The sequence below is a fragment of the Salvelinus alpinus genome, chromosome 11 (assembly GCF_045679555.1).
Source record: "Salvelinus alpinus chromosome 11, SLU_Salpinus.1, whole genome shotgun sequence".
In the NCBI taxonomy this organism is placed as follows: Eukaryota; Metazoa; Chordata; class Actinopteri; order Salmoniformes; family Salmonidae; genus Salvelinus; species Salvelinus alpinus.
In genome coordinates this window covers 42,682,802-42,707,993 of record NC_092096.1, presented here as the reverse complement: position 1 = coordinate 42,707,993, position 25,192 = coordinate 42,682,802, and the positions used below count along the sequence as shown (strand labels likewise).

General features: G+C 45.1%; 1 protein-coding gene across 1 annotated transcript in view; it reads right to left on the bottom strand.

Annotated features, from left to right (window-relative positions):
* The window catches only part of LOC139534208 (cGMP-inhibited 3',5'-cyclic phosphodiesterase 3A-like), an 82,810-nt gene that overhangs the window by 33,740 nt on the left and 23,878 nt on the right, over nt 1-25,192 (bottom strand). The window contains exon 2 of the mRNA XM_071333121.1: nt 1,177-1,434. Within this exon, the coding sequence (XP_071189222.1) occupies nt 1,177-1,434 (258 nt within the window). The remainder of the gene's footprint in view (nt 1-1,176; nt 1,435-25,192) is intronic.

Here is a 25,192-nt window from a genome sequence, read left to right as displayed (position 1 = left end):
GCCGTCATGGATTAAAATCCTGCAGCGCACGCAAGGTCCCCCTGCTCAAGCCAGCGCATGTCCAGGCCCGTCTGAAGTTTGCCAATGACCATCTGGATGATCCAGAGGAGGAATGGGAGAAGGTCATGTGGTCTGATGAGACAAAAATAGAGCTTTTTGCTCTAAACTCCACTCGCCGTGTTTGGAGGAATAGAAGGATGAGTACAACCCCAAGAACACCATCCCAACCGTGAAGCATGGAGGTGGAAACATCATTCTTTGGGGATGCTTTTCTGCAAAGGGGACAGGACGACTGCACCGTATTGAAGGGAGGATGGATGGGGCCATGTATCGCGAGATCTTGACCAACAACCTCCTTCCCTCAGTAAGAGCATTGAAGATGGGTCGTGGCTGGGTCTTCCAGCATGACAACGACCCGAAACACACAGCCAGGGCAACTAAGGAGTGGCTCCGTAAGAAGCATCTCAAGGTCCTGGAGTGGCCTATCCAGTCTCCAGACCTGAACCCAATAGAAAATCTTTGGAGGGAGCCGAAAGTCCGTATTGCCCAGCGACAGCCCCGAAACCTGAAGGATCTGGAGAAGGTCTGTATGGAGGAGTGGGCCAAAATCCCTGCTGTAGTGTGTGCAAACCTGGTCAAGAACTACAGGAAACGTATGATCTCTGTAATTGCAAACTAAGGTTTCTGTACCAAATATTCAGTTCTGCTTTTCTGATGTATCAAATACTTATGTCATGCAATAAAATGCAAATTAATTAATTAAAAATCATACAATGTAATTTTCTGGATTTTTGTTTTAGATTCCTTCTCTCACAGTTGAAGTGTACCTATGATAAAAATTACAGACCTCTACATGCTTTGTAAGTAGGAAAACCTGCAAAATTGTCAGTGTATCAAATACTTGTTCTCCCCACTGTATGTGTGGACGAGGTTGAGAGGAGTGTGTCTGTGTGCGTGTGCGTGTGTGTATGGAGTGTGAGTGTGAGTGTGAGAAGTGCTAACTAACAGAAAATATGAACATTCAGGGCGTTCTCATTGAAAATGTAGTTAATTAAAATCGACAGAATAAAAATGTACAGGTTTGTCATGCACGCACAAAACCTGTGTGCATGTATGTGTGTATGCGTACATACTATACATACGTACACGTGTTTATAAAAGTACAGTAGCCTTTACCTTTGGGATAGCCAGTTTCTCTCTCTCTGGCCAGTCCTCGGAGTCGGAGCAGGTGTGTGTGTCGCTGAGTGACTGCAGAGGGTTGCTTCGAGGCCGGTGCAGCGGCTGCAAACTGATCTGGGTACTGAGCAGGTTACTGACAGCCCGCAGGGTACTGCAGGTGTTGGGGGGCAGAGAGGGGTCCGCCAGCAGGTCTGAGATCAATCCATGGGCTTCCCCCATCACCGCTATGTCCACCACCACACTGGTACCCGACGACTTTAGGTAGAGAGAAGGAGAGAGGGAGAGAGAGGGGAGGGGGGGTGGAGAGAGAGGGGGAAGGAGAAGGGACAAGAAGCAAGGGAGTGTAGGGGAGAGAAAGACGGTGAAAGAGAGTCAGTTAGCGCATCTCCTGTTCAGGAAAGCTGACGCGGTGCAAAGGTGACGCTATCACTATGCTAGGCAGACGTCACCGCATGCTGACGCACACCGATTCTGCCTCTGCCCTGATACGTACTGTACCTGTGTGTGGGGGGAGGGGGAGATTGCAGAGGAGGAGAGACAAAGAGGGCCAACAATGAGTTTAAGAGAGAGGGGGGGAGAGATATGAAAGGGAGTAAGGGGAGAAGAAGGGGACATGATATCCTCCTTTAACTAATTTAATCTCTGTGTCAGAGAAAACACAACCAGTGGGTAAGGAGGAAGGCTGTATGAATCTTTGTGATTCATCCTGCCATTCCTTGGAATCCACATTCATCCCATACATATCCCAGGAGAGTGTGTGTGTGTGTGTGTGCGTCTGTGTCACTCCAGCTCCCATTGAAAACTGTGTATTGGCAAGGCCATGATAGAATAGACAGACCAGTGGTTGCTGTGGCAACAGACTAGCTTCTGTGGGTCACACACACACTAAACAAGCTGTTTGTGACAGGGGCCTCGATGTTTTGGCAGCCAGATGCATCCACTCTGACATCTGACATTAAAGCAGACAGGAAGCCATGTCGGGGAGACAGTTTCACAGCAGGACACTGCTCTTCAATGGGATGTCTTTGCGTCTGCAACACATTATCCATTTTGGAGTCCATGGAGGTGGGATCTTGCCAGTGTAAAGCCGGAACTAACAAAGACAGCTAAAGCTCAATACAAAACTATTGCTCAACACAGAGACACATATAAAGAAAGTGCATAAAACGTTCAGACCAAAAGCCAGGCTACCACACTAGTGCTAGCACTAGTAAAAATAATATTTAGATACGATAGATCTCTTATTAAGATGATGGAAGAGCAGCTGACAATGTTTAGTCTCTAAGAATGGACGCAGCTAATCTTATCCAAGACAACTCATAACTCCATACGAATCAATACAGCTGTGTGTACTGAGGCAATATAGCTCAAGCATCCGTTTGAGGGTCACACACACACACACACGGGCACGCACGGGCACGCACACACACACTGTTTTTTTAATCGCTTTGGTGCAAGTTTGTGGTACATTTTCACAACTCTTAGCACAAAACTCAAAACAGATCAACAAACATTTTTTTTCTAAAAGTACAACACGAAAAAGTATACAGTCATCTTTTCGCCTAGACTTAGTGTTTCATCTAGAAATACATGTTTCACATAGCAATACATGTTCATACAATGCTCACATTATTTTTATGACTCTTCTCTTTTGTTAAAATACATTTTACTATTACTTAAGGGGCTTTCACACCAAATTGGTTTGATGCGTTTTAAACTTTAAAAGAAAAATCTCTTAGTTTGGTTGGTTTGGACTGGTGTGAGCACTATCCACACTCGGGAGTGCACTAAACAACGCACAGTGGTTCACTCCAAAAGGGTTGTCTCGGTCCGATTCAATTCGTACGGTGGTGCGGTTCACTGTAGTTGAGAACGCAGTCTGGACCAAACACAGGATAAGAACCAAAGTTCCGCATTATTATTGGTTGTTTGACTGCGAGCATTTGATGAAACACACACATCATAAATTGAGATCTCGGAAACATTCTGCTAATAGCAGGGCATTTATGAGCGCATCCCAGCTAGCAATGAGGAATTGGCCCAGAAGCGGCCCTCTTCTGGGGGTCCAGACCTGATTGACAAATAGTCAAACTCTGATTCGAACTATAGCTCAAAACTGTGTGTGAAACACCGGTAATCCGACTGGTAAATCGATAGAATTTGACATGTAAAATGTTTTTTTTACTACAGATTTTGAGAACTACATAATGAAAATGTATGTTTAGTAGAAACGAGTATGATACATACTCGAATGTACTACTATGATGATGACTATGATTTTACTTCAAAGTAAGTATTAAAAAGATCAACGATGTGCCGTATGTAACAAATCAAAATCACAGTTTATTGGTCACATACACAGACTAGCAGATTACAGTAGGTGCAGCGAAACGCTTGGTGTTTCTAACTTCTACAGTGCAGTAATACAATATCAACCCAATACCACTATGCAAATAATCCAGAATGTCCAAAACAAGAAAATTGTTTTATCTCCTATACAGTAAACATGTATCCAAAGTATAGCATGCTTTAATAAAACTGCATTGGCTAACGCAGTACTGTAATATATGCCATTTACGTAGCAGACAGTTTTACCCAAAGTGACAACAGTCCACATATTTTGGTATGTGACGCCATTGGGAATCGAACGAACAATTATGGTGTTGTTAGTGAATGAACTGAGTCACGTACAGGTCCCACTACCTGCCATCCCCATGAGTGTACCACCCTCCTTATTTAAATAGGCAAATCAGTTAAGAACAAATTCTTACTTACGATGATGGCCTATCAGGGAATAATGGGTTAACTGCCTTGTTCAGGGGCAGAACGACAGATTTTTCAGTTACCGGGCCAACGCTCTAACCACTAGGCTACCTGCCGCCCCATGAATGAGGAATGGAATGATATCAATTCAGACCTACAGTATGTCAGGCTTCGATTCGCCAAGCCAAAAGGTTTTTCCCCAGGTGCATAACCAATGAGGATATTTACTGTGATTTCGAAGAGAACCTATGGCCAAATGCTCAAGACGACTTGACGCAAACTAATGCCTGCTAAATATGATGTTTTTCATTTGATAACATTGCGAAATACATGTCTTCAATGATCACACATGGGATATACATTTTGGAAATTTGATGTTCAGTCAATTTTAATGGGCAGTGCTATTGTATTGCCTAATGTGAAAACAGTGCAATGTACTTTAATTTACAGTACTGTAACATACTACATTCAAAGGGTCATTTTTTTTTGCTATTGGATTAACTGGTTGTTAAAATAACTACATTAAGAAGATATCATTATGCTGTGTTTTGGTGATTAAACCAATGTACTCGTTATATTTCACAGTAAACATATTTTGGATCAATGCTTGTGTGATGAAAGATGTCTGCAAACAAAATGAATGCACAATGAAAGGGTTTGAATGTAAGACTGGCTGCGTTACAAGTGCTACCATTTTGGAGTTTAGAACAATAAAGAAACGATGATTACCACGACACACAGCACGGCCTCCCGTGTCTTTCCACTTTGATAACAAAACAACTGTACTCAAAGTAACACTCAATTGTTCTTAAGGGGATAATATACTCCAGCTAGTTGTGATCACAGTAGTTAAAAATATATATATATTTAAGGAGGCAAACCCTTCCCTAAACCAGACTACGCTGGGCCAATTGTGCACCGCCCTATGAGGCTCCTGATCACGGCCCGGTTGTGAGACAGCCCGGGATCGAACCAGGGTCGGTAGCGACGCCTCTAGCACTGACATGCAGTGCCTTAGATGGCTGCGCCACTCAGGAGCCCCGGGAGTAAGAGAGTGGTGTCACTGGAGTCACTGGAGACTAGACTAATCTAACACATCATAACAGTACACTGTTAAGAGTACTGATCATTGCTGCCTGGAACATCTCCGGCTTTGTGACCATGCCTCTGTTGCTGTGTGTGTGTGTGTGTCCGTTTATGTGTGTGTGACTGCTCTAACTCCTACAGAGGTGATAATTGTATAAATAACCTAGGGAGTGATGGGAGAGGATGAGAGCAGCCTGGATAGCAGTGACCATCTCAATCACACAGGGACAGTAGAGGGAGTCACAATAACACAACATGACAACTCCACAGCAACCTGTGCACCGCCCTATGAGTGTTGGTGAGACATTCAGTGGAAGAATGGAAGAGCTGGTGTCTTATGTCGAAACCCCCTGTATCTGTCACTTGTGCATTCTGAGGGACCACACAGCAACATCTCATGCTAGGACCGAGGGTTGTGGAACTCTGTTCTATATATCACAAATATGACAAGAGGGACAGATGGTGTTTTTTCTTGTTTCAGACGTTAGACAAAACTTGACAATAAATCCATGTTGAGTTTCCGATCAATAAGCAATGGAGCAGAGACCCACATACCACTGTGTGTGTGTGTTCCTCTCTGTGCGTGCCTGAGACCACCCGACAGCATTCGCCAGGACGGATCAATGTATTGACCTATTAACCAAAGCACACACTTCATGTAAAAAGGTCATCCAAGCCATGTCAGAGCAGACCCATGATGGGCACCTCCTGTCATAGCAGAGTTGGGCCATAATGGACGCCTGAACGCCAGTTGCCTGTCAACGTCAACATGCCGCTCTCGCTGCAACAAGATCTCATAGTTTCCCTTCGAAATTCAACGTATTATGGATGAACGTCTTTTTTTTTTAATATAATTTTATTTTATATATATATTATTATAAAAAAATAATAATAATAATTACCCGCTTTTTCGTGGTATCCAATTGTTAGTAATTACTATCTTGCCTCATCGCTACGACTCCCATACGGGCTCGGGAGAGACGAAGGTCGAAAGCCATGCGTCCTCCGAAACACAACCCAACCAAGCCGCACTGCTTCTTAACACAGCGCGCATCCAACCCGGAAGCCAGCCGCACCAATGTGTCGGAGGACTGCACCTGGCGACCTTGGTTAGCGCACACTGCGTATTCACACACAGGATTCGCTGGCGCGCGATGAGACAAGGATATCCCTACCGGCAAAACCCTCCCTAACCCGGACGACGCTAGGCCAATTGTGCGTCGCCCCACGGACCTCCCGGTCGCGGCCGGCTGCGACAGAGCCTGGGCGCGAACCCAGAGTCTCTGGTGGCACAGCTAGCGCTGCGATGCAGTGCCCTAGACCACGGCGCCACCCGTGATGAGGCCCTTGATGAACGTCTATTTTTGAAGCGTTAATTCCACGTGGTTATAGGGTTAAAACAGAAACAACTCAAAGGGTAACAGTTTAGCCTGCTGGTTTTCTGTTCTACCTGATCATTAATTGCACAGTCCCTGATTAGAGGGGAACAATAAAAAAAAATTGAGGTCCAGAGTTGAGTTTGAGGTGTTTAGGCATTCATTCCGATTGGTTAAGGTTAGGGCTGTGGTTTGGGGAAGATTTAAAACAAATCATTAAAAACAACGTGCTATTACCAGGAAAACACACACATGCACACACACAATGGTATGTGGGTATCAGCTCTTTGCTTCATTGATTCGGGCTCCCGAGTGGTGCAGCGGTCTAACGCACTGCATCTCAGTGCTTGAGGAATCACTACAGACACCCTGGTTTGAATCCAGGCTGTATCACAGCCGGCCGTGATTGGGAGTCGCATAGGGCGGCGCACAATTGACCCAGCGTCATCTGGGTTTGGCAGGTGTAGGCTGCCATTGTAAATAAGAATTTGTTCTTAACTGACTTGCCTAGTTAAATAAAGGTTAAAAATGTTTAAGTATTCTCACGGCTTGCTAGAACATTGTGAACTGCAGTGGCGCAGCAAGCTCCAGCCTCATGAGTTTGCACCCAGTGCTGGGCAATCACTTTTAATCTTTTTTGTGAGTGTAGAGGAAGGCATATATCGACGTTCTCAGGATCTTTTCAAACGTCCGAAATGGAAGTTTATTTCTAGTGATCAGGCTGCTCTCCAATCTTCCTGGCCCCCTACAGCTATTTTGCTTCTCTTTCTTTTCAGTCCCGTTCCTCTCCTCTCTACTCTCTGTTTCCGGTCTGTACCCATTCAGCAGACGTGTTAAGTGTTAGGGGAAAAAGGTTTAGTTTAGTAAAAGGCACGTCCACAGCAATAGGCTAAGCTCTTGGATGTCGATTAAGGCTGCCCTCCTCACACCTCTCTGATTCAGAGGGGTTGGGTTAAATGCGGAAGACACATTTCAGTTGAATGCATTCAGTTGTACAACTGACTAGGTAGCCCCCTTTCCCTTTTCTTTACTGTACAGAGCAAAGCTGGAATTACTGTAAGCAACATCATTAGAATCAGTTCCAAACACCAAGAATCACTCTCCACAGACCTGGGCAATAACAGACACAAAAACACACATACTCCCCTAACAGCCTTGGTAAATTACACAGTGCTCAGGGAAAGCGTCACAACATTGGTATTTGGTATTTCCTTCCCTGAATTACTGCAAAAACACAAACTGTAGACTTTCTTCCTGACCACTGATTCCTCTGGAACTTTTTTCACACCTTTGCAACTGAGAGGAGAGGTTTTTAACCATTCATATTTCATAGTGGAGCCATTTCAACCAGGGAATCTGTGAAAGTAAATAGCCACAATAAACTGTGCTTCATAGGGTGAATCTCAATTGTCTAAAGTGGTATCCTTTCCATATCTACTTTCCTTCCTACAGATGTTGGATTTTAATGTGACCTATATTGTCACAGCAAAATAAATCCTGCAACAACCGGATTTGAACGTGTAGTCGATAAATGTTGCTTGATTGGTGGATAGGCTATGCCAAAGGTATGATACATGAAAAGTGCAATACTGTTAATATAACCGTGTCTTAGTGTGGGTTTTCATAGAATGTATGTAAATCACAAATTGTATGACTTTGTCTACGTGTGTCTGTGTGTTTCATCACAGGCTTCAGAGTCAGATGTGGCCAAACGTAAGAGAGCTGACAGTAACTCTATATTGAGTGATTTATTTTGAGCGAGAGGAGAGAGAGTAAGTGGACGGGAGACCTTGCAACTCCTTTGTGTGGGAGGCTTCCGCTCGCTCCATCTCTCCTCCCTCTCTCTATCTCTCATGTCTCTGTCGGCCTCCAATAATACTCCCTCTTAGTGCTCGGTAAACAGAGCAGCATCATAAACAACTGACCGCAGCAGAGCACAGGACAGACATTTCCCACATTCTCAGGTCAAACTGCTGTGTGATCAGATGAGATACCAGATAAATAAATACACAGACACACACGAACATGCATGGACACAGCCAGGAGAGTACACACACACACACACACACACACACACACACACACACACACACACACACACACACACACTCTTTCTCGCTCTCTTTAGCAGTACACACACACAGATTCAAAAACCGCACTTTGGAGATGTCTTATAGCAGTTACAGAGAGTTGAAACAGGGATAGACACCAGTGTCCCACTGCTGTACAGAAACTCTCATGTATACAGTACAAATGATTCATCATGACCATCTTGTTTACTTAAACACCTCGTATTAACTCCTCAAACACTGGAACCCTGATGACTGACTCACCAAACAGATCTAACAGCAATGCAGAAAGAGAGAGCTAATAGATTCCTCAAAGTAGCCTGATGCTCTGATACAGATAGATGTGGAACAGCTAGGGTATGGGCCCCAATTGGCACCCTATTCCCTATGCACTACTTTCGACTAGAGCCCTGTAGGCCCTGGTCAAAAGTAGTGCACTACATAGGGAATTTGGTACCATTTGAGACGCAACCTCGCTCTATTGCTGTGCGAAATCAGCTCAACCTGAACAAAACCCATTAGAGTTCTCTTCACTCAGGTCTTTACGACATCCTGTGGTTGTGACATTCAACCATTACCTGGCAGTAATGGACTCCGTGTGGTTGGCTCATGTCCCTGGGAGAGAGAAAGGGGGGGACGGAGGGAGAGAGAGAGAAAGATACTGTAGATAACAAGGTAGAGAGTGTGGGCCTGTGTGTATCTTCTTTACGTGAGTACGTGTGTATTTAGGCCAAGCAAGTGATAGTGGGAGCCGTTATAGCGGAGACAGAGGTCAGGGAGTGGAGAAGTATTGATCTTGATGGGTTTAAAGACCGATCGCAAACAGACCAAGAACACAGAGAGGAGTCATTGAATGTGTGCACGCGCACACACACACACACACACACACACACACACACACACACACACACACACACACACACACACACACACACACACACACACACACACACACACACACACACACACACACACACACACACACACACACACACACACACACACACACACACACACACACACACACACACACACACACACACACACACACACACCCACCCACCCGAGAGACCCAAGGTAACAGGGTGTCAATATCTGTCATTGATGGAACAGCTTTAGGGTTGTAGAAGTAGTACTGTAAACCCGGGCCCTTATTTCACAGTAACTACGTTACCTATGTGATCTTGCATACAGGTTTAAAACCGCATACAGAGGGGAAAAAACTATGCAAACTAGAGGAATCCATTTCCAGTACACCATAGAGCAACTTTTGTTCTTTCCATCGAAATGGGACGTGTTCTCTCTCTTTTTTTTCCATCCCTTCTCCTCCTCAGAGACACTGAAAGGCACATGAGACCAGTTCAAGCGTAAGCACGGTTGTGTGTAATGTGTGAGGTTGTTTGTGTACATGCATGTGTGTGTTTGTGTGCACGCGTGCGTGTACAGCTGGTGAGCTGAGTCCACAGGCAGAACTGAGTTAGCCAGGTGGAAAGTGAACAGCCCAACAGTTACAGACTGCCTGACATCCTCACTGCAGCACTCCACTATTGCTACTGTCAACAATACACTAATACGGTATTATCCCAGTACTCTACACTATTGCTACAATCAACAATACTCTAATACAGTATTACTACAGTCAACAGTACTATAATACAGCATTACTACATTAATCTACCCTATTATTACAGTTAACAATACTCTAATACAGTATTACCACAGCACTCAAGTCTACACTAAAACTACAGTTAGTTTTAGTTTTAGTTTTTTACATAAGAGTCGTGCCCTCTTCACGACTGTCTTAGTGTGTTTGGACCATGATAGTTTGTTGGTGATGTGGACACCAAGGAACTTGAAACTCTTGATCTGCTCCACTTCAGCCCCGACGATGTTAATTGGGGCCTGTTCGGCCCTCCTTTTCCTGTAGTCCACTGTAATCTATGTGTTACTTTTTGATTAGATTTTTTTACTTTAGTTTAATTAGTAAATATTTTCTTAACTCTATTTCTTGAGCTGCATTGTTGGTTAAGGGCTTGCTAATAAGCATTTCACACGTGACAAATTACATTTGACATTGTGTATGTTCATTTACACAGTAATTATTCAATGTTTCCTTACCAGGGATTTGAACTCACAATCCTTAATCACTATGATAAATATAAATCGTTTTTTCTTGAGTTTACTTTTAACAGAGCTGAAATTCACTTTGAAGTGCAAAGTATAGGAATACAGGTGAAACCAGTCATTGATACAGACATGGTGGAGTAGCAGTAAGCTTGGAATGCTATGAACCAAGTGGTTGAGCGTTCAAATCCCAGGTGAGGATGTGTTGAATAATAACATGTCTGTAAATGAAAGGGCACAAGGTAATCACGTGTGTCAAATATGTTGAAACCATTCGATGTCAAAAGCACCATTTTAATGCGTGGGTGTCCATAACCTAAGTTCTCAAGTTGGAGCTGAGTTTGGGCCAACCAAAAATGTTATGTTTAGGTAACACTTTGACCTAAAAGTTTAGTAAACTATAAAAGACTGTTACTAAATCATAATTAGTTGAATCAACAACAACAAAAATTGTGTACACAGATGAAAACATACATGCTGCCTTACAACGTACAGACTGGTAAAGAGCCCACCTGTTTGGGAGGATGGGTGGTCTCCTGATAGCGTCTCATGGTACACGATGTGTACCCCTTGTTCATCATAGCCACAATGCACACAACCAGCGACCAATGCTTAACATCAAACACCTGATACCCGACTCCTATCTCTTCCTCTCAGCCGCAGTAGCTGTCTTCCTATGGTGCCTGTCCTCCCTCCTCCTCAGAAAGTAAACGGTCACTCCTCTCTTCACTCCCTCTCTCTTTTCCTTCCTCTCTCACACCCTTCTCTCCTCTGCTCAACTGTACCACATAGGCAGTCAGTCCCAATAACCCTCTGGCCCTCGCCTGCTCCTGCCTCAGCCAATCCTGTGAGAGAATGCTCCTAGGTGCCCCTCCACCCGTCGAGGTGGGCAGACAGACAGGAAGCATTTATATAGAAAATAGCCTGTTGCTAGGAGACGCAGGGGCAAAGAGCAAAGTGAGTCCTACACAATAAATAGTTGTTTGGGTTAAATTGGATGCAACAACGCATCATCCCGTCCTACGAGTTTCCCTTTTATTATTAATAGTGTGAAAAGACAGGAAAGAATAGAAGTGGGTTATTTGTATTAGTACAGTGCTACCCACACATCACAGTAGTCTCAGTAGTCTAAATTCATCCTCGCCTCGTGTCCTCTCTCTTTCATCTGCAGTGACACTGAAGACAGCTGAGAGGAATGGGACGAGGCTTTCACCAGCTATTTGCTTTCACCAGTACAACTCTTTCTCGTGAGTAAAAAATGAATAAGGAGGAGTGATGAAGGAGAGGATATGAGCAGAAGAGATGAGGAGAGGAAGCCACGTTAGACTATTGAGAGCATGGCAGTGCATTCATCAATCAAATGTATTTTATAAAGCCCTTTTTAGAGCAGCAGCTGTCACAAAGGTCTATACAGATAAGACTTCGCTATTCAACTTTTTTCCAGGTTTAGGAATTCATTCCGAATGGGTACGGTAAGGGTTAAGGTTCGGGCTAGGGTTAAAAAAATATGTATAAAAAAAAGAATAGTGCCTAGTACTGGGATTGAACACACGACCCTCAGAGCCAGAGCTCGTTGGTTACGCCTATCCACTATCCCCATCCGCAATGCCCTAGCAAGCCGCAAGTCTACTTAATGGTAATAGTGCTTACTGTTGCTCCTAGTGGCCGGTTTTGAAGGCATCTCCCGACGCCCTGGGGATCTGGACGAACGTCAAATATTGCCTTGGATCTCGAGTGACCTGGCTGGACACCCAACCTAAAACACCAAAGAGCAAGCAATGCAGATGTAGAAGCACAGTGGCTAAGAACAACTCCCTAGAAAGGCAGGAACCGGGCTCCGAGGGGTGGCCAGTCGTCTTCTGGCTGTGCCGGGTGGTGATTATACGAGTACATGGTCATTTAGGCAAGATCGTTGCTTAAGATGTTCAAATGTTCATAGATGACCTGCAGCGTCAACAGTTTTACACCTCAGGACTAAATGTCAGTTGGCTTTTCATAGCCGAGCATTCATATCAGGGACTGAAGAGACACGGGGGGGATGAGTGATACATTCTCTTCTTCCCCTGAGACCTACTCTTGCTGAACTAAAATAGACACATATACACACGCTCCCATTCCCAGATGGGACAAGAATGGAATAATGTCAATAACTCAATATTTACCTCCTTACACCCGTTTCCATTGATAGAATTTTGGGGGGAATGTATCCCTATAAAACCAATGAGAGGTGCAGAACCAAGATGTTTCATGCACATGTTTATGCACATACACACACATTGTTCAGCCAGTGCTAGTGTCATTGTTCCTGCTATCAGTACCAAGCCTCCAGATTCTACAAGGGCTCAATACATTCTCCTCCTGCCAACACAATCTCTCACAGACACGACACATTGTGGAAGGTTGTGATTGACTGGTCGACCAGTGTGTGCATGTCTGTCTGTCCGTGTGTGTGTGTGTGTGTGTGTGTGTGTGTGTGTCTGTGTGTGTGTAAAGGCTTTGCTTCTCCTACAAACTGTAATCAGTCTGAATGTATCATACAGTGCCAGCATGTCTGTACACTATAGAGAGACTTAAGAAAATTAAAACGTTTTTTTTTGTGGTGTGTGTGTGTGTGCGCACGTGACTGTGTAAGCCACTGTCATAGCAATCTTTCCAGAAATAAGATACACGATCTACAGTATTTTACCCACAATTCTGATCAATTCTGATCTGTCCCCTCTAGAATAATCTCCAGTGATTCACCATTTACTGCAGTCTACAGAGTTCCATAATATCCTACTGTATACCTATAGCGTCACCATCATCTCTAATAATAACTAAGGAAAGGGGGATACCTAGTCAGTTGTACAACTGAATGCATTCAACCGAAATGTGCCTTCCACATTTAACCCAACCCCTCTGAATCAGGGAGGTGCGGGGGTCTGCCTTAAATCGACATCATCGGTGCCCGGGGAGCAGTTGTTGTTGGGGGTTAACTACCTTGCTCAAGGGCAGAATGGCAGATTTTTCCAATTTGCCAGCTCGGGATTTGAACCACCAACTCTTTAGTTACTGAGGTTGACACAGATCTAGAATGGAGTTTATCCTCCCCTAATCCTAACCTTAACCACGAGGGGAGAAAACCACCAACCTTAGATCATTGTTTAGGGATGCAATTTTATATTACTCCTTAATTGCCTGGGTCTTAAAGGAAAACCAGCCACCTAAAAGGAAAGTATTTCCTGATCAGACAGACAGCAGTAGCCCCATCTGACCAGGGGAGAGGGGGAGGGAGAGGTGAAGAGGGGGAAAGGAGGAGAGGGGATACGCACACAAGCACTGGTCAGTCAGGTGGAGAAGTTAGAAGTAGCTTTATTGATTTCTCGCTCCGTCAGTGTTCATTCAGTACGGTTAGAGAGAAAAGTAGCATCCCCCCTCCTCCCTCCCCCTCCCCCTCTCTGTACTGACCTGAAGTGTTCATTCAATAAAGGGTTAGAAAAAGAAGCATGTTCCCCCTTTCTCCCCTTCTCTGCCCTACCTGGGATCCCCGGGCACCCCTCTTGTGGTCCCATTCAGTCTGTGAGATCATCTGGGGACGAGAGGGAGACACCAGTTTAGAGGAGATTCATCTCCAGTCTACTACAGTATCTTTAAGCTTTCTTCTCTATCATCCTCCACTATCTCTTCTCCTCCTCCTCCTCCTCCCCCTCTCCGCCGAGGGCTAAAAATAAATACGAGGCGGTGCTGGTGAATGAAAAGAGTGCATCCCCTACACTTGCGGGCTTCATCAACACATCCCTCTATCCCCCTCTCATTCCTCCCCTTCTATTCCTCTCTCCAACCCTTTCTATTTTGATCAACCATGCTAGGCTGTCATGTAATTTCACAGTGAGGCTGGGGCGTACTGAGCCTTTCAGCACAGCATAATGGCCTCTGCCAGGCTCAAACTTTAATCACTCTAATTAGCAAATAAACAACATACAGTACTAACATAGACATGCACGTACACACACTAACCTCCATCCCGAAGGCACGCCATGCTAAGTGCAGGCTCGTTTACACTCGCCGTCGCCAGACAGGAAGCATCGCAGGATCAACATCACAGCATTAAAGCATCATTGCCATTTTGGACACACATTGCAGAGACTAGTTTACCCTGATCTTCATGGTAAGGCAGGGGCAGGAGAGGAGGGAATCCACAAATGGACTGAAATGTACAGTAGCTTGAATATTCTCATGGTTTGAACTGATGTACAACAAATTGAAAGAGTCCCTCTAAAATCAGTGACATTGTCTCTGATTTGAGTTTCTGCTTTTCTGAAGAGTGTCCTAGTATTATACAGTAAGTGTCCAGTCTTTTACAGTCTGATGGGGCGACTTAACTCAGCTGTTGAGAATGAGTCCTGCATTGACTGGCTGACACTCTGTGGGCAGCTGGCTGTATGTCACATACGGTAACATTACGTAACACTTATTGGTGGGGTCCTCACCCAGATTCCCATTGAGCCACAAACTCAACCATGATTATTTTTAACACAACCTTTTCAAAGAGGGAGAGAGAGGGAGTCAACGGAAACATTATTTATCTATAAAAGGATCATTCAGATCATTTTTCTCTGGGTGTTTTTTTTGTCTCTTCCCCTCTCTCGTCCTCTAGCGTAGAGGAGAGGATGGTACTGTAGTCGTCGATGGTACTGTAGTCGCCACCACTCAACATCCTGGTTAACTAGACAGGTGTTGTATGTACTCAATACAGCTGAAAAAAAAGAATATTCTGATTCTAGTCCACATGTGTTCTCTCCCTCTGACCACACTGTAGTTAGCTGCGTATGTCGTTGCAATATATATATACACATAGGTTTTAATACCATGAAACATACAGAGAGGCTAATGATCAGAGAGAGAACCTCCTGATCTTCTCCATGGTTGGATGGTGAGTCTCAGCCAAGTACCCATTAAGTTAACCAAGTCTACAATGTACGCTATGTCCGACAGCTTTGAGGTTCTCTCAAAAGACTTCTCTCAAACGTCAACATTGTTGATGGCTATTTTCCTGAGCTTCCATTAAAAACCTACAGGTCTATATGTTATATTATGGTCTGGCTGGGCTGTTTTCCTAGAAGTACAGCAAGAGCAACTTTAAGTAAAAATAGAGGCCCGGGGCTGTACCTTTCATTTTATTGAGTTCTCTGGTAAAATCATTAGAGAAGTCGCATTTGAAACGGAGCAGTGTTCCTTTCCATGGTTCAGGATCTTAAACGGTTTACAATTTTATCCAGGGACAGCTTTAATGTATCATATAAATAACAGTCATTTAGGAGACACTTTTATCCAAAGTGACTTATAGTTGACACATGATACGGTAGCCCACTAAGGAATCAAACCCACTCTACTCCAGTGATAGAGACTGTGTACTAGTCACTACACGCTAATCAACTGAGCCATCAGAAGCACTCAGTTCTAAACAAGTTACCAGTAACAGAGTAACTGGGTCCCGTGTGGCTCAGTCTGAGTCCCGTAATGGTAGAGCACGGGCGCTTGCAAAGCCAGGGTTGTGGGTTCAATTCCCACGGGGGACCAGTAATGAAAATGTATGCACTGACTATTCGCTCTGGAGCACGTCTGCTAAATGACTCAAATGTAAAAATAAGTCCCTGGGCAGAAGAACAGGATGAATCGGACCACCACTGAACCAGAGGGGAGTGAGTAAGCGGTGAGTGTACAGCTCATGAAAATCTAATGAGCAAACGGAGAGCCTGATATGTCCTCCTACTAACTAACTCTCTGTGTTTTGTTCATTTAGATAGAAAGAGAAAAATAGAAAATGTAAAAACTCTCAGGGAGGATGACAAAGGATGAAGGGAGCATGATAGAGGATGACAGAGCTGCAAACCAGAACTCTGTCTGTGTGTTATTAAATGACAGACGAGGCAATCTCCTTAATAAGGGGATGATGATGCAGTGTGTTTAATTTACCATGAATGAAACACCGCCACTGGAAATGCCTCTCTCTTCTCTCTCCAGTCTCTCTCTCTCTGTGTGTCTACAGCCTCAAATCTCAATCTCTCTCTTCAGTAGCTCTCTTTCTTCAGTATCTCTCTCTCTCCCTCCAGTATCTCACTCTCTCTTCAGTATCTCTCTCTCTTTCTCCAGTATCTCTCTCTCTCTTTCTCCAGTATCTCTCTCTCTCTCCCTCCAGTATCTCTCGGTCTCTCTCGCTCTCTTCAGTATATATATAAGTTACCAGTAACAGATATATCTCTTGAGTATCTCTCTCTCATCTTGCGCTCTTCTCTGTGTGTCTTCCTTATCTCTCTCTGCCCTGCTCATTGGTGTCATATACAATAGTGATGCGGGGTTAGACTCATAACCCTCATATCGCTCTCTTTCTCCAGTATCTCTCCCTCTTTCTCCAGTATCTCTCCCTCTTTCTCCAGTATCTCTCCCTCTCTCTCTCTCTTCAGTATCTCCCTCTCTTCAGTATCCCTCGCGCTCTCTCTCGCTCTTCAGTATCCCTCGCGCTCTCTTCAGTATGTATCTCTCTCTCATCTTGCCCTCTTCTCTGTGTGTCTTCCTTATCTCTCTCTGCCCTGCTCATTGGTGTCATATACAATAGTGATGCGGGGTTAGACTCATAACCCACAATCACCGTGGTTATATCGAAGGGTGGGTGGACGAAGGGTGGGTGGACGAAGGGTGGGTGGACGAAGGGTGGGTGGACGAAGGGTGGGTGGACGAAGGGTGGGTGGACGAAGGGTGGGTGGATGAAGGGTGGGTGGATGAAGGGTGGGTGGTGGGCGGGTTGAACAAAGAGAAAACAATGCATTCAAAATCCATAAATGTATAATTCTCCGCAATTAATATCTATAGGTTACATTTAGGTTTATAATTCATTATTTTTTATCTTGCGTTAGTGCGTAGCCTAAGCCTAATCTTTACGGCCTAACTTTACGCTCAACAAATACGCGCCAATTGCTTTTGGGAACTTGGGCAGAAAGAATTCACGTCGATCCACCTGAGAGACAAAAAGGACAATGCCGGAGTTGAATTCAATAAGAGAAAAGCTGCGAAATGGAGAGTTGAAAAGAAATAGATGGAGGGCCAGAACAGTAGCCTGATGTTTGGGAAAGATTTAATGAAGTAGTAAAAGAGGATGGTAGCAGTGCTGGCTATGTTATGTGTGATGATTATGAGGTGCTATACAAAACTCCACAGTCACAAGACGGGGACTTCACAATGGCATGTCGAGGGAACTGTAGGCTACTGTTCAGATGGGTTAAATGGAATAGTAACTGAAATCTAGAAACTGACTGTAGGTCTACAACCTCTCACATAGCCTAATATAATATTAACTCCTGCAGAAGTAAGCATTTCTTACAGTAAAAGTATACACAAAATGTACATTTTGACTCGGGAACAAGAGTGGAGAAATATGATTGACTTATTTCAGCATCTTGAAAGAATACAGGTCTATAAAGGTGCTCTCTTTATCAGCATCATAAAAGCTGATAGTACTATCAAATACATAAAATATGCATACAAGCCGAAATCATATCAGAAACATGTTGGGTAGTTTTCACAGCTTTTAATTTCTCTAAAACGGGTCAAACTGATGTCATTTGGAAATTTTGCACGAAAAATTGTTATTGCATTTTATCCCCGGTCCCTAAACATCTTTGTAGCGTGAGAGAAGCAGAAGGGAAAACTTTACCAATGTCAACTAGATTGAATCATTCATTCATTCTATCAATTTATGACATTATTCCGGTGAGCAAGGACTCATTTAGTATTCTAGGGCAACAAGTAATGACAGAAGAGAAGCTGCATGCATCTAACTACAGACAAGTTGACTAACAAACAGCCTACCAAAATGTCAGAAATCTGAAAAGGCACGTCAAAACATCGCTTCGTCATCTCTGACTGTACAGCGCATTTTCCATATTAGCGGGATAGCGTCGTGGCATCAGATTTTCACTTGATCACATATAGTTGGGTGTTTGCGGACGGGTTATTAGCAATTGCAGTTGGGTGTGGGTGAACAAACAGCTGACCCACACATCACTAACACACACACCTCCACCTGGTCAAACCTGTATGTAGGCCCTCCACTCAGCCCCACTGCTCCCTCAGATGGCCTTCATTACGGCTCTAATGCACTTTTAATAATGTAAAGATATGGGAGGGTAGGAAACCACTGGGGCCTAAATGCAGTGTTATGCCAGATTACCATTCATAGCTCTCTGATTCATACATAACCAGCATAATAGTTGTTTTATGATGACCGGGGCCACGGTACTATCATGCTCTATCGATAGCTTCATATCAATGTAGGCTCCTTGACTGTCCAAACTCATGGCGATTACATTGTCACTTCCAACCTAGTGCCAGCAGGGATAACTACCCCTTCATGACTTTGCCACTCACTCACTCGTCTCTCTCTCTCGTCTCTCTCTGCCTCAGCGGTAATTTAAGCTCTGGTTTTCAATCAGTTCCATTCCAGGACTTGGGACGACTTTCTACCTACTTTTTTAGTTTCTCCTCGTTAGGGGAGGTTGCTAACGATGTGGGGTGCTGCTTTTCACCTGCAAGTGGAGCTGTTATCCTGACCTGGGCCTGTAGTCTAGGATCCGTTTAGCATTTTATGAATAACATTAAATGGACAGGTGGGTACCTGATCCTAGATCAGAGCTTATACTCTGAGATGGTTTATGAATGCGTGCCCTGGGCTGTATTAGTGTAACAGTCAAACACTCCTCTGACCCAGCTTGAAAACAACACAGAAAGCAGGGAATTTGCTGCCTCTTTCCAGACTCCTTCTCAGGGCGTTAGACAATGTAAACTACCCCTGTATTTCAGCGAAACTCCACCCCAGATAGTCGAGCCCTCCTCTCCTCTCTCTGTGGACTCTGGAAAAGACCAGTCACGGACCTGAGTCTTGGACCGCATTTCATTCCAGATAGTCGAGCCCTCCTCTCCTCTCTCTGTGGACTCTGGAAAAGACCAGTCACGGACCTGAGTCTTGGGCTGCATTTCATTCCAGATAGTCCATCCCTCCACTCCTCTCCTCTCTCTGTGGACTCTGGAAAAGACCAGTCACGGACCTGAGTCTTGGGCTGCATTTCATTCCAGATACTTACTCCCTCCCCTTTCACCAATCCAGTCATCTTAGATCTACAAAAGGGATGTGAACGAGGGCAAAATCTACAATCCAACAAAACCTTTTGCAATGAAATGCAACTCAGAGCTCACAGACTCCCTCCACTACCTGTTATTGTAGAGAAAGGCCAACTGGACACGGAATTGGACGACAGACGCTGCCAGTCAATCCCCAGGACCCTCATCAGGCCTCCTTGCTCCAGTGAGAATTGGGCCTGAAGCCTGAAACGTTATAGGAGGGAGGAAGAGAGACGGGGCTGTTGCTGCTAGACTCCTGGCATAGATTCATTAACTCTGGTCAGGGGGGTGGGGGTGGGGGGGGGGGCAGGAGAGGAAAGGCAGGGCTGCTGGAGGTTTGCTTTTAACACTTTTGGATGCTATATGATCAGACTCACATTCAGACACACACACAGGTGCACCTGCGTTTGCATGGGCACACGCACAAACACACGCACAAACACACACCACGAATCTGGAGGTAGTTTTAACAGTGTTGGCTGCTAAACAGGATCTAGATGCCTTGCTAGTAACCCCCCCTGAGAGTTTCAAGGCCTTCCAAGCCCATTAAGAAATAATGGTACATTCATGCTGCCCATAGAAAATACTTAGCGTGACAGTAATTGCAACCATGGGGCTGGTGTTTCTGTGACTCACACATATCGGTCTTGTCCAACACTTCCCTGTGTGAAAATGCAACACGTTCAACTGGTGAAGATGATGACAAAGTTGTCGGTTCGATTACCGCATGGGTCACACGTACTGAATATATATCAAATGAATACGAGTCCCTTTGAATAAAACAGTCTGGTAAATGACAGTTATAAATGTCTCATAAATGAGAGGTGAGGTTGATCCCAATATGTCTGCCATGGATTTTCTAGCAGCTCACATACATGTTATGAATATTGACACATTCCACTGTGTTTACTACAGTCTGCTTCCATGCACACACACACACACACACACACACAGACACACACTACAGGCCTGTGTGTTACATTCCCAGTGTAAATCTTTTACAGCACCAGCAGGTCTGACTGACTGCTAGTATATCCTGTATCGACCAAGACCTTTAAAACCAACCAGTGGTTCCATACAGTAAATGTCCATGCAAAAACACTCAATGAAACGCAACTCTGAAAGGGACTCCATGTGTTTTCCTCAATTTCACCATTCAACAAAATCAGTGGCACCACAGCAGCATTCACACACACCACATGATTACATGTTGGAGCGATGGGTGAACAATGGAAATCCTGAGGGAAGAGGGACCACATACATTGACAGAGGTGTAAAACACGAGGAGACATACATGCTGCAACAGCACAACCCTGCCTCTGTTACACCAGCCACTGGACAGGAAAACCCACAGACGACTACAGAGAATGGATGGACGACAGTACTCGGACCGTGGACACATCAATAAAACCTGGTTGCTGGAAGCCCAGAGTCGGGACTGAGGCTGAAGCTGGAGAAATAAACTGGGGTATATGTGACTGGAGATAGGGCTGGTGTATAGGGGAAGGGACGAAACAAGGGAACAGGTGTGTCACCCAAATAAACAAGTCCTTGTAAGGAATAAAGGCCTTGGAGAAGAGGGTATATGTTGTGAATGGCCAGCCCCTGTATGCGTGTCTTTAGACTGTTCTGAAAGGACCCCTGGCTGAATGACATGACCGACGGGCCTGCGTCACACCGCACCCGCACGTCACGACTACACCACTACACTATGGAAGAACGAGAGAGAGTGTGTGTTTGTGAGAGAGGGAGTGAGCGAGCGAGCGACAGAGAAAGCGGGAGAGAGAGACAGACAGATAGAGCCCTTGGCTGAGTGACAGACAGATAGCCCTCACTCCCTCCCCTCTGCCCTCCCTGCGCGTCACGACTGGACCACTCTAGGCCTGAAGAGGGCCCAGGGCTCATCTGCATAACGAGGTGAGACAAAGCCGGCTGGCCAGCAGCTGCTACGAGGGGCCTCAGCTGTAAACAACAGACACAGGGCCAGGGAACATTTACATCATCATGTACATCAGACATCTAGCTACATCTCACGAGCGCAGTTATTAACCAATTAAGGTCTCAAGTAAGACTAGCTTTCGCCATTGGCGCAGGCTGACGGGGATCCTAATAAATCTAAAACCCGAATAAATCTAAAACTTTGATTCACTGCCACATTGACTCTGTACCTTAAGAACATTATACGCCACAGGTCTCATCCTTTATTTACCATCTGTCTAGGGCTCCTCCATCCTCTGTCTCCCTGCTCCATTCTTCAGTGCAGTGCGTTCTTATCTAATCATGTGTGTGTGTGTGTGTGTGTGTGTGTGTGTGTCTTTCTGTTGGTTTCGTTCCAGGGTCAAGATTTTTCTTGACAGAGACTGAGGGGTCCCAAGAAAACATGTACCACTGGGAGATGCCTTCCTAGAAGCTGGCATCGCCATTGACCTCTTCTGAAGAAGAATACATCTTATATCTCAGCCACCCCTAGAGAGGGTGAGAGTGAACAGGGGACAAGAGGGAGAGAGAAGGGAGAGAGTCTGCAGAGAGGCAGCACTCGGTGTCCCCGGTGGGATTATATAAAGCATTCTTCTCGCTGGAGGAAACACCTGATCCTGCACAGCTGATCTGGGTTCAGTCATCATGCTGGAACACCTACTCACTACATCACAACTCCTCTCCATCGATATTCCCCCTCTCCCTCTCTTACTCCCCCTGTCCTCCACACTCTCACTCAATCTACACTCCCCTACCTCACGTTCACATCATTTATGTCACTCTCTCTCTTCCTCCTCCTCCCTCACTCTGCATCTATTCCTTCTCACCATCACTCTCTCACTCACAGTGGAAGTCATGTTGATGGGTTGCGTAGAAGGGACCCTTTGGACCGGGCTGATGACTCACAGAGAGAGACCACTCATCTACGTCCCCACGGGCCATCAGCTGTGCTTACTGATGCTAATTGTGTCCGGCCGCCTGTCCGTCTGTCTGTCGATCAGTACGGAGCCTGTTCTGGGATTGCTTATTGATCACATTATCTTCCTGCGTCATTCAGTACCTCACAGACCTGCTGTGTACCGGGGGAGGGAGGGGAGAGGTGAGGGTGACAGTGACTGAGGGAAGGCGGAAAAGAGACGAAAGAGATGGAAAGGTTGGAGAGGACGAAGGGGTGAGGTGAGGAAGAGGGAGAAGGGGGTGTGAAGGGTGAGGTATAGGGGAGAGGTTGGTATGACGGAGGGAGAAGGAGGAGGAGAGGTTGTGGGAGGGAGGAGTGGGTAGACCACACGTTTGGAGCATGTGGATCTAGGTAAAGCATCTGTTTGGTCAGAAGAGGCATTAAACTCAGAGCCTGAACATCAGATCGTAATCATCGGTCTGTGGTATTTACAGTTTGAAAACCTACCAACCTACAGGCCCATTAAACTTGAATGATTCTCAATCAATGTTCTGAATTAGTATAGTGTCAATACCGTAACAGGCTGCTAGAGGTGGAACATTGACAGGCTATTTTACTACAGTATAAATCAAATTTACTCTACAGAATTAAAGAGACGTTTGCGTGCAAAGTGCATCTGGTGTGATTTTCCTGACCTTGCCCGCCAGTTAAAATTACCCGTACGAGTGTATTTCATTTCTTTCTTACATTTTCTCTGAGGTAGTGAACTGCAAAGTACGCAGTAGGCAGACATTAGAGGGCAGCTTCCAATTGGCTCATTCATCCCTGCCTCCTCTCCCCTGTAACTATTCCCCAGGTCGTTGCTGTAAATATGAATGTGTTCTCTCAACTTACCTGGTAAAATAAGGGTAAAATAAAAAATATAAATTAATTTCAAAACATATCCAGGAAAAACGCACCAAAATTTGACATATGGGCTCGTGCCCACATTAACGTTGTAAAGACGGAGGCCACCCTGAAAGAGGCATATTTGGGCAAGTGGGCACCTTTTTCCATCTGGGAAATGTTCACTTTTAATGACAGAGGGTATTACTCCACAGATGAATTTAACAGAACCAGACAAATCACTGGCTCTTAGTGCTCCATGAGAACCGTGATGAACCAGAGACAGAGGTCAGATCACTACACACGGACGGACGGACGGACACAGACAGACAGACAGACAGACAGACAGACAGACAGACAGACGCAGGTTAAAAGTCTGCTATTTGGCACTACTCCCATTGATGTCTGAAATGGAACTACTACGTTAGAAAAACGCCTGGATTGACACGAATGTAGTGTACTACCATGGACAGACAGACAGACAGAGAGTCGTACACAGAGAATAGGACAAACCCCTTTTAAGCAAGGAACACGCGTCTAGACAAGACACAGGAACATTTGAAGTATAGTGTGCACTAAAACAGACATGTAAAAGTATCAAAGCTGGGTGAACCAACGGAAGAGGATGCACTGTAGGTGCTTCACTCTCTGACACTGGCCTGACTCTCTATCCCCCTTTAGACCATGACTCATGTTGTTGCTTCCTGTGAGTGAGTGTGAGTGACATCAGTCTCGTGTGTGTGTGTGTGTGTGTGTGTGTGTCTGGAAGCCCTCTGTCCCTGTCCAGTCCCCTGGGGCAGGTACAGTCCCTGTGGCAGGGCCACTGAGAGGGGCAGAGAGGGACTCTGGATGACTGTGATTGGGTTAGAGCAGGTCTAATGGCCTGGCTATTGAGGAGCTACATTAACCCTTCTTACCCCTTGCCTGGACACACCACTGATTACATTGGGAGCGGTAATAGGGACGTGTCTGGTGTCCTAAATCACTTCCATCGGGATGAGCAGACACCCAAGCAGCGGGAATCAGTGGTCTACAGGGACGAACACACTGACAAACAGTCATTATCTCAGCTCCAGATACGGATACATCAGTCTAAACTTAGTCCAAAGATAGACTTTCTGCCCTCTGGTTCAAAAAGTGGTTTCTGTTTTCATCAGATTTGATTTGGATTAATTTCCATGACAATGCTGAAAAACACCTAAAGTAGACAGACTCCCTCTGGTCCTATATAAATCAACTACATATCCCATGGTTCCGCCCTCTCCCAAGCTGCCTGCGTCATCAACACCAGTCCGACTGTGCATCAGATGCAAACAATTACCCTCCTGACCTCAGAAACACAAAGAATGAGGTTGGACTGTGTAGTCGGCCCCATCTGCTGCGGTGCACCACATACATACGTCAATGGATCGTTTCTCACTTGTCACAGAACAGTCTGAATCACAGTTTAAACATCTTTACACAGACCAAATGAAAAACACACAATCCCACAATGCAGTAAGGAGTTGAAAAACAGACCTGCGCATGAGGAAGGTAGAGAAAAGCAGGTTATTGTTTTTCGTCATGTTCTGGAAGCAGCTCTGCAGTGGTCAATAGCTGGCAGCGCCACAAACTCGGATTTTAAATGTAACCCAAACGTTAACCCTAACCATACTGCTAACCCTAATGCCTAACCTTACATT